Below are 10,903 nucleotides of genomic sequence, written 5' to 3'. Positions count from 1 at the left end.
TGTATAGTTTGGGGGCAAAACAAGGACCAGACACGTTGCAACAAGAGAACTTGTAGCTTTTAGGTGTGTATATCTGGAGGTATAAAAAAGTACACATTGTGTATTTGCACGGAAATTGGTTAAAGTAACAGTCTGCTATTTTAAAAGATATTCTCATTTTTCACCTCCCCTTGAGTTCAATAATTGAATTTGACCTTTCTCCTGTTTGTCCAGCCATCCTCTGAGTCTGGTGACATTACTTCCTAGTATGCATTATTGAACTGAATGGTGCACAGGGCTGTTACTCAAGCCTGGACTCAAGTCCGTTTTCCTATGGACTTGGGACTTGTCTTGGACTCGCTATTAGTTGGACTACAACATCCAAGTTTGTCTTCACATGAATGGTATAGGTTGCCTTCAAACATTCTTCTTATTAAAATTCATCCTTTTCATTGTTTAACACTGACCGACATGTGGCTCAGACTTGACTTGGACTTATCGGGCTTAGGCTTGTCTCGGACTCGAACCTCTTTGGACTTGACTAGCCTGGTCTTGGACTTGTCTTGGACTCTACAAAGGTGGACTTGACTACAGCCCTGATGGTGCCAAACACTGAATGGTACCAACTGATCCCATCTTGTTCAATGGTACATGCTAAGAAAAGGTAATATCACCAGAATCGGAGAACGGCCGGCAGATCAGAAGAAAGGTAAAACTCAATTATTTAACTTAAGGGGAGGTGTAAAATTTGCACGTTTCCAAATGAAATGGTGGTCTGCTCCTTTAACACTAACTACTGTATTAGCAGTGGGATGCAGGCACTAGAGGACTGCTGGTGTAGACCAGGGGTGCTGCTTAAGATGGGGGTAAATCAGTCCAATTCAGAAGGCCCACAAGGGACCAGGATGTGGTAAAGGGATTTTCACATCTACAATGGTAACTATATACAGTAAGTAGTTGTACTTATCTTTACAGGTGTTGTTGTATATGTGAACAGCAGCACCCCTGCTGTAAAACCTTGCTGCCAGAAAAACGTAAAAAAGTAAGTTGCCCTGCTGCATTAAGTTTGTAAGTTAATTCAATGTGAGGCTTAACTCAACTTGATGCTTTCTCAAGTTGAGTTAAGCCTTGTGTGGAATTAACTTACAGTACAAACTTAAGTCAGCAGGGCAACTTACGTTTTTACGTTTAACTGGCTTGCAATGTTTTACAGTGTACTGTAAATCACATTGTTACATACTGAATCTGCTGATGTTGTTTCTGGTTTGGGTTTTCCAAAGGTATTGTTTTATTGATTTTTTTGTTTCTTTAGCTGTGTAAAGGTTTGATTAGCCTTTTATCTGGGTGAAGAAACGATCTAACAACTCACTTTTTAATGGGATGTGTGACTGTATAGGTATTTTACTGTGTTAGCAGACATTTGTAATTGTCAAACTGGTGATTTGTTGTTCAGTATAGTGAAGTGCTAACTGTGAGAATGTGTTTTCCGATTCTGGTAACTGGAGAAAAGCGACACATCGATCAAAGGCTGTTTGTTTAATACAACAACTGTGCATGACAACTTTCTGTTCCTGCTGGTGATTTTGAACAGTGACTTATCCTTCAAAGGCTTTCCCATAACTCTTTTCATGTAGGGATGGTAGGGATATTTTAAAAAACAAAAGTGAAAAATATGAAAACTTGAACCTGTTTTTGAATGTTTTATAGTTCAGATCCCAACCCTTTGTGGAATATAGAGTGTTATGTTAAGATAAGCTATGATCCATCCATATTAGCCCTTTTTGCATGGACTTATACATTAGATAACGTACAATATAGAGAGGATATTTTCATGATCTATGACCTATGTTACATATTTCCATACTCCATAGCCTACAGTGCAGTTTGCATGGAATGTGGACCATGTACAGTAAGGGTGATGATTATGCACTTCTGATGTCCTTTTAGTATTTATTATCATAAATATTATGCAATTTATTATCACACATGAAATCGAAGGTATGCCCAAGTTTTTTTTGTTCAAACCCATGCTTGTAGATTAAGGTAAACAAAAGCTTACAGTACGTATGTTGCAAAAGAAGTGCAGATTCTTGCGTTGAAGTATTTAATGTTGTTGTATGTAAATAGACTTCACTGATGGACCGCCAAGAGCTTCTTAATGGGTCTCGAGCATTTTCTCTGGAAATTTCCACCGAGCTAGCAGTCCAGCCAGACTGAAGTGACCATGCTGCTGTTTGTCTCTTCATGTAGATATTTTTGGATTTTTGTTTATAGGTTTTTTTTGTTCAAGCCATTACCATAATACATTCCCCCACAAAACAAAAATGCTTATTTAAAATTTGTTAGTTTTTCATGAAAGGTCATAATTGCCATTTTGTTGAGGCAAAAAGCTGAGTATTTTGGAAAGCAGTGCCAGACCTTAATGAATGAGCGTGAGTGGCTGCTGATCAAACTCAGAACCTTCATGTTTTTTTCCTGTGAAGAGTCAAAGTTACAGGACGAAGCATCAATGAGGTTATGCTTAACAAACTGAGTTGTACAAGAAAATGCTAAAAAAAAACTGAGTTTACTATATTCTAAAGAGCGACATGCTCAGGATTACGTGTGTATCATGAGACTTTTTGTCAGAGGCCCTTCAGTAAGCCTGGTTTTATGATGTGTTGGGCTTTAAATAGCAGAACAGAAGTGCAATATTGTTTTAAAAGTTGTGAGGATGACTTTTCATCAGGTTGTTTTGTACTTTTGTTTTTCTGATGGAGTGACTGATACAAGTTTACACATGGCGTTTGTTTGACTGCAGTACTGGCAACAACTTCGAGCCATTTGAGAAATTCTGTGCCATTCTTTCCTTTCTGACCAAAATCTATGAACAATGTAAGACTACTTGAATTACTATTAAGACTGAAATTATTTTTGATCGTTCTAATGTGCGAGTCCTGTGCCTTTTAATGTGTTATCCATCATAGATGTGGAATGTATCGATGGCATTTGAGTGAGCTGTCATGACTGAGTATTTTTTTTTTTTAACTCTACACAAAAATGATTATCCAACCAGGTTAGATATAGCTATTACTAACCGGGTTAGATATGGCTATTCCTTGTAAAGTGCTATAATGTTCTCCATTTTTTATGTTCTAGCTACTGGCTACGTAGTTTTCCCTTTCTGTAGGCCTATCTCTGATAGTCTCATAACATAAGAACCAGATGACATACATTCTTAGCTGGTGCCACCTGTAGATTCTTTCCAACTTATTTATTTTTAAGATGTGTATAGTTGAATGTAAGTGGTCTCGTGGTGCTGCTGTGCATTTGTTTGAAATTATTAAATGTTCTTGTGAATGTTTTATATGACACATGAGTAGTGTGTGTGATTTCTCTCTCCGTCACTATATTACAGGCAGCCCGGAGACGTTTTAACAGTGGTGTGTGTGTGTCTGTGTGTATGTGTGTGTGTGTGAGAGAGAGAGAGAGAGAGAGAGAGAGAGAGAGAGAGAGAGAGAGAGAGAGAGAGTGAGTGAGTGAGTGAGAGATACATTATCATAATACATACAAATATATTATCAAAATATGATGTGGATGAGGCAATGATAAGGAAGCTCATTATACCACATTTTCTGCTGCTGTGGCATGAGGGCAGCATGTTGGAAGGAAAGGTATTGCAAAACGAAATAAATAATTGCATAACTTCAATAACATGAATATACCAAAATAGACAAACAAAAAAGCAAAACATATTCCTATTAGTTAAACACGTTTTACAGTCTAGACTAAATGGACTCATTCAACACTACACGTGTAGTGTCGAATGAAACGCTGCTGTATTTAATGAAAGGCGGTGCATAGATTTATTTTTTGCATGGCCCGTGTACTAGGGTGGCCTAGGCTGCAATCTACTGTACAGGTCCTTCTCAAATAATTAGCATATTGTGTTAAAGTTAAAAAAAAAATCCCCATAATGTAATGATAAAAAAAATAACTTTCATATGTTTTAGATTCATTGCACACCAACTGAAATATATCATATCTTGTATTGTTTTAATATTGATGATTTTGACTTACAGCTCATGAAAACCCAAAATTCTGATCTAAAAAAATTAGCACATCATGAAAAGGTTGTCTAAACAAGCTATTAACCTAATCATCTGAATCAACAAATTAATTCTAAACACTGGTAAAAGCGTCCTGAGGCTTTAAATAGTCTCAGCCTGGTTCATTACTCAAAACCACAGTCATGGGTTAGACTGCTGACCTGACTGTGTTTAACATTGAAGTCAATGGCAGTGGCATTGCATGAGGGTTATGGTAGCCCAGATATCCTTGATGCTTAGGTGTCAGCTTTTTGTTCTTTGATCTGGTGACCCACACTTCCCTCTTCATTATACCCCATAGATTTCTATACCATGCTTAGGTATTTTGGTGGTTATAGACATTCTAAATCACCAGACAGAACATTCCATTGACTTTCAATGGGGTTTAATTTCTGGCTAATTAGTAATAAAAATAACCACAAAATACCTGAGCGTGGTATAGAAATCTGTTTTTTATCATTACATTATGAGGAAAAAAATGACCTTTAATATAATATGCTAATTATTTGAGAATGACCTGTATATGGAGGCATGTCGTCGTGGTTAAATTGGGGAACCGCTTTTCTAGAGTGCTTTACGCGCATATCGCTCATGACCATATGATGGCGGTAGCCCTCTGCAATGGTGGTGTTACCCGACTATGAGGAAATCGCCCATGGACAAGCAGTGTACAAGAGTGGGAACTAATACATAATTCTTGCAGTAGGAATTACACCCTTCGTCGATGGACCGAATAAACTCATCGATTTACGACGGAACCCCATCAAAGTAAGCCTCCACTTTTGCACAAAGTAGCCTAAAGTAGGCTAGGCCTAGACTAGTATCTGCACGGTATAACCGCTCCACAAAATGAATTGTAGCCTATGACTAAGTTGCCCGGCTTTGGTACTCAAAACTACCGTCCAGCAAAGCAGAGTAGTAGCCTATATCTTATATTGATTTTTTTTTTTTCAAATAACAGGCGGGTACCAAATGCGCACAGAAAATAACTTTGATTTTTGGCAGTGCATCGTGCGAGCTGCCAAAAATCAAAGTGGTCTGTGCGCACTTGGTTATGGACATGCCCTGAGTAGAGTAGTAGAGTGGAGTATCATATTAATCCCGATGGAAATTAAGGTGCCCAGTAACATAGGCCTGCACATAAATACAGAAGAAGACACAAAGACTACACACAACATTGCTATATATTCACCAGACATATATTCACAAAGTCAGATCTCTCTCTCCCATTCACACACACACACACACACACACACACACACACACACACACACACACACACACACACACACACACACACACACACACACACACACACACACACACACACACACACACACACACACACGCTGTAATCCCCAATGTCGAAAGAGTCCGTGCATACCTGACATCAGTAACAAATTCGACCAAGTTTCATCGCGGAGGAAACAATACAATATTGCGGTACAGCCGTGTGCGAACTGTTGTAGTTGGGCTACCTTTGTGTATGTTCATAATATGAGATGCTTTAAAAATGTTGGAGAGCATATTTGTGCTGTAGCCCCACTGCGCACAGACAATAGTTTGACAAGAGGCCCATATGGGTTTCCAATTTGGTGTAATATGGACGTTTTTCTTTGGTTAAATTAACAGTTGGTGCCAGTCACATATTGCCCACTCATAACACTGAAGCGCCAGCTATATCATCCATCCAAATGACACAGACAGAAGATTTGCAAATTGCCTCTTGTGCAACTGTGGCTTGTCTTCATTATGCATCACAAGATAAAGATGATGAGTGTGTCCGCCGTGGCTTAATTGGCTGGCTTCATAATGGATAACTGGTGATATAGCCCAGTGGTTCTCAAAGTGGGGCCCAGTCAGGTTGTCAGGGAAAGTAGCCTATAGTGAAGTGAAAGCCCAACTGGGAAACTCCAACTCCCATGGTCATTGTGACAGCACTCCACATCACACAAGTGAACACGGCACACTACACACACAACATTGCATTTATGCCTCACCCATGCAAGGGGGCAGCCCCCAATGGCGCCCCAAGGGAGCACGAGCGACGGGACGGTACCATCCTCAGGGTACCTCAGTCATGGAGGGGGATGGGGGAGAGCTACCATACTAACTAACATCCACCAAAATAATAAAAAATAAGCTAAACAATATTCCTATTAGTTGAGAACAGCATCTTAACAATGTCTTGCATCCTTAAACATTACTGCTATGGTTGTTAATGGGGCATTGCCTCTCAGACCTTGATTATAGTTATGACAGTGGTGCGCACTGAAAAAAGTGCCTTGTCATGGTAGAGTTTGGGAACCCCTGCTACAGTGACAAGCAGGAAGGCAGAACCATAGCAATGCAAGACATTTCATCTGAAAATGCTTTAAAGTGAAGTGAAGTGGAAGCCCACCTGGGAAACTCCCATTCCCATTGTAATTGTGACACAGCACTCCACTGCACACAGCAAAATTGCATTTTTGCCTCACCCATGCAAGGAGGCAGCCCCCGATGGAGCAGTGCGGCAGGACAGTACCATGCAGTCCTCAGTCATGGAGGAGGATGGGGGAGAACACTGGTTAATTACTCCCCCCACCAACTTGGCAGGTCAGGAGTTGAACTGGCAACCTTTGGGATACAAGTCTGATGCCCTAACAGCTTTTCCCATGACTACTCTGTCAGGACTGTTAAACATTCTCTAAAAAGGGTGAAGATATTGAGTCTGAATGAGACACCTTTTGTTTACATATTTCAACCACCTGCTAACCACCGTGCATATTCAGACCTGGTGGTATTCTTGCACATTAATCATTTACAGGAATTCAAGCTGTGGTTTTGTCTCACATAGCTGTCATTATTTAAAATGCAATGCAATTTGTCAGTGATGGGTTGTAGTGGCATGGGTTGGTCGATATCAGTAAATTCAAGTATAGTAAATTCAAAGTGTAAGTAAAACACCAGCACATTACATAGCATATTACATAGCTGATACACCAGGTATTCTGCTGTACTGCAGAATCTAGAGTGTTTAAAGAAATTTGATAAAACTTGCTCAGAATCAGCTGATCGTCAACAGTAACTATACAGTAGATCAGTTGGTGAATTTAGCTGTGCTGTGCTAAGGAAAGTGGCAGGGTTTGTTTTCCATCTGCTTTTACTTTTGACATGTCTGAAAATCAATCATTGCAGAACAGTTTGGTTCAGCAGCAAGTTAGGATACACACTGATGATGCAACACTTCCATCACCCAGCATAGGCTACACATGACTTACTATCACCTAATATAGGCTACACAAAGGGCAGTCATGGGTACACATTTAGGACGTCAGACAAAGGTTGCCAGTTCAACTCCCGACCCGCCAGGTTGGTGGGGAGAGTAATTAACCGGTGCTCTCCCTCATCCTTCTCCATGACTGAGGCATCCTGAGCATCGTACCGTCGTCCTGCCGCAGTGCTCCCTTTCGGGCGCCATTGGGGGCTGTCCCCTTGCACGGGTGAGGCATAAATGCAATTTCGCTGTGTGCTCTGTCACATTGACAATGGGAGTTCATAGTTTCCCAGGTGGACTTTCACTTTCACATGACTTGCCGGTGACAATGCACCACCCACCAAAGTGGGCCGGAGTGAAGGCTATGATATCTTATTTCTTAAGCTGCCCTTTGCCACAATAATGCTGTTCTTTTCCTGTCAGGCCCCTGTTATACTCCAAGCACAGGCCTGGCCATGACCATCTCCCCAGGGGCGGATTATTACTCCATGGGCCCCTGGGCCAAACAACAAGAAAGGTCCCCCTCAATGGGTGATGGTAGTTTACCAAACAATGCAGGGTTTTAGGCCAGGGGTGAGAGTTTATGTTATTGGGGGGATTGGGGGGTTGTCCCCCGAGAAAATTTGAAATTTTAAGTTGTTAAACGTGTGATTTTAATACAATAACAGAAGGCAAATATAGGGGCTAGGGCTTGAGGCCCCCCTTGACTAGCGGGCCCCTGGCCCTGGGCCCAGTAGGCCGTGACCCATCTCCCCATCTCCATTGGGCTTCTCATAACTCAAGTTGACGGACACTTGAAGACTAATTTAAACAAGCCTTCCGTATATATATCACACTGGGGCTATCAAAATGCACAGACGCTTCAAAGCCTTTATTTATAGAGCCGCCCATTAATCCTCTGAGAGATCTAAGATGGTGTGTGTGCGTGTGTGTGTGTGTGCGCGTGTGTGTGCATGTGTGTGTGTGTGTGTGTGCGTGTGTGTGCGTGTGCGTGTGCGTGTGTGCGTGTGTGTGTGTGTGTGCGTGTGCGTGTGTGCGTGTGCGTGTGTGTGTGTGTGTGTGCGTGTGTGTGCGTGTGCGTGTGCGTGTGTGCGTGTGTGTGTACTGTATATGTGTGTGTGTGTATGTGTGTGTGTGTGTGTGTGTGTGTGTGTGTGTGTGTGTGTGTGTCTGTCTGCCTGTCTGTCTGCCTGTCTGTCTGTCTGTCTGTGTGGGGGCCTATGTGATGTGTGTGGCTACTTTGTGTGTGTGTGTGTGTGTGTGTGTGTGTGTGTGTGTGTGTGTGTGTGTGTGTGTGTGTGTGTGTGTGTGTGTGTGTGTGTGTGCGTGTGCGTGAGTGTGTGCGTGCATGCGTGCGTCTCTGCCTCTGTGTGTGCCTTCCTGTCTCTTCAGCTCCAACCACTTAAGTTGCTGAGAACTCTCTCTCTCCCTCTCTCTCTCTCTCTCTCTCTGTCTCTGCTCTCGGCCTCTGCCTTTTCTTTTTCCTTCTAGGTTGCTGGGTTAATGTTTGGCTTCCGCGGAAGGCAGGTAGGCTGCTTGCATGAGGAGTAGTCTGGTCATGGCACGCGCATATGAATTCAACTGGCAGAAGCCTCTTCCAGCCTTCATGCAGGAGGGGGCATACTTCGACCGATTTGAAGAGGTGAGAGCAACAGCATGATCCTCACACTCCTTTTTTATCTCCTTTTTTCTCGTATTTCCTCATAGTCCTCTTCTCTTTTTTCCTTTTTTCTATTTTTTTCTCTTATTTTTTCTCGCTCCTTCTCTCTACATTTATTTTTCCTCTCGCTCTTTCTTTGTGTTTTTGTGTTGCAGTGCATATCCATGGGGTATTTTGTGTAGTGTAGTTTTACTCCATATTTTGTCAGAAAAATAAGTATTTTTTTCAGAGATTGTGTTACTTTATTCATGACTACATCACCTACATGTTACAAGAACAGCACATTGGATCAGTGGTGTGTTGAAAGCATTAAAAAATATTGTTTAACAGTAACTTCACTTCAACTATGTACAGACCTATGGCCATCTCACTATTAAAATATTTGTAAATGCTTGTTTTACGGTTTGCACGCTTGTACAGTAGCCCCATAATGCACACTAAATATTCCACCAGTAAAACACTGTAACAGTCATTGAAAAGTGATTACATTACATTACAATACATTGCAATTAGCAGACACGTTATAACCAAAGCGACTTACAAACAAGGACATAATCATAGCCAACATCACTAGCAGATACAAAGTGCACGGGAAATATACAGAACAACAAGTGCAGATGCAAAGAAGGGTTAGTTCATGAGTTTGTCCTTGAGTGCTTGGTGTACAATATTATGCATGTTTGGCATGTTAGCTGGACTCGGTGCTGGGATGCTTTTAACGGTGCTCATGCGGGATGAGATCCGCTTCTCCCGTATGTGTAGTATAGAGAGGAAGTATAGCTGGGTGTTCTAGTGAAATGGAGGAGTATGGGAAGGTGGTGGGACAATTCGGGAAGCTTTCACGCATGACAGGTGAAAGAGGGAAGGAGGGATTTAGATATGCGCGAAGACGGGACAAGTAATGACGGATGTCAATCACTCTCAGACTTCCTCCAGAACTCTGTTTATATATAAACAACGTTTATTTAACTACAGTACCATAGAACTACACTTCTACAGTACTACTCTATGATAACATAGGGCCTTTAATAATGCACTGCAACTTGCAGCTTCAATAATGCACTGCAATTGCCATTCTGGAAAGAGTTAAATTATAACGTTGTGCGTGTTAAACCAAATGCGTGCCATTAATGTGACGGAAGATGAAAGGTGGTGCTACTGTGTGTAACAGATGAAATATCATGTGCCATGACTGACATCCTTCTGAGACTTAGAGACCTGTCAATCAAGCATAGATTTCAGTTTTGACACAAGTCATGTGTATTTTGTCAAATGTACCAGAGACAGTCATGTGAGGACCCTATGAACCATTAGAAGCAGCAGCAGCCACCGTTGCTTCATCAGACATCAGTCTGTCTGTCGCTCTAGTTTTCAGGACACATGGGTTTGGGTCGGGACAGTGTCGTCGATAATTATCGATCCGGACCTAAACATGGCATGGCATGCTCTTCCCATTAGTCCAGCCTCCAAAAATAGATGAGTACATATTGGAGTACATACAGCACAGAGCAGAGTTTAATGCTCAGTGCTGCAGTATTTTAGTGTGTATACAGAATTGTTTTTATCCCAATCCAAGCACATGCTTAAGCAATAAGCCACGAGAGGCCGCGGGTTTGTGTTGTTTGTGATTTATAACATGTTAGGGGTGTTTCATGATGTGAAGTGGAGTAGCAGCGTGTAGAATATTTGTTTGGAATGGTGTGTGTTTACGCCCGATTTCTAATGCCTATCATCCAATCACAATTAAAAACCAGATTGCATAGTGTTAGATCATTTGACTCCCATGACCAGGGGCAGAACTATAGGGGGTGGGCGAACAGGGCATTTGCCCCTGGGACCAGGCACCTCCAGTATGGGTGGTGGAGGCCCTATTATGACCTTGCACGGGTTGTACGGGTGGCCCTATCAGTTTGTTTTGCC

The 10,903-nt window shown here is 41.8% G+C and overlaps 1 protein-coding gene across 1 annotated transcript in view; it reads left to right on the top strand.

Moving 5' to 3' along the window:
- Positions 1-4,775: 4,775 nt before the first annotated feature.
- Positions 4,776-10,903, top strand: part of plcb4a (phospholipase C, beta 4a) — a 118,811-nt gene continuing 112,683 nt past the window's right edge. Inside the window, exons 1-2 of the mRNA XM_063184683.1 lie at positions 4,776-4,835; positions 8,815-8,965. Of these exons, the coding sequence (XP_063040753.1) occupies positions 8,864-8,965 (102 nt within the window). The 5' untranslated portion in view covers positions 4,776-4,835; positions 8,815-8,863. The remainder of the gene's footprint in view (positions 4,836-8,814; positions 8,966-10,903) is intronic.

This window comes from Engraulis encrasicolus, chromosome 19 (genome assembly GCF_034702125.1).
Source record: "Engraulis encrasicolus isolate BLACKSEA-1 chromosome 19, IST_EnEncr_1.0, whole genome shotgun sequence".
Classification (NCBI taxonomy): domain Eukaryota; kingdom Metazoa; phylum Chordata; class Actinopteri; order Clupeiformes; family Engraulidae; genus Engraulis; species Engraulis encrasicolus.
Note: the sequence above shows the minus strand (reverse complement) of the source record. Positions and strands in the feature narration are given on the sequence as shown.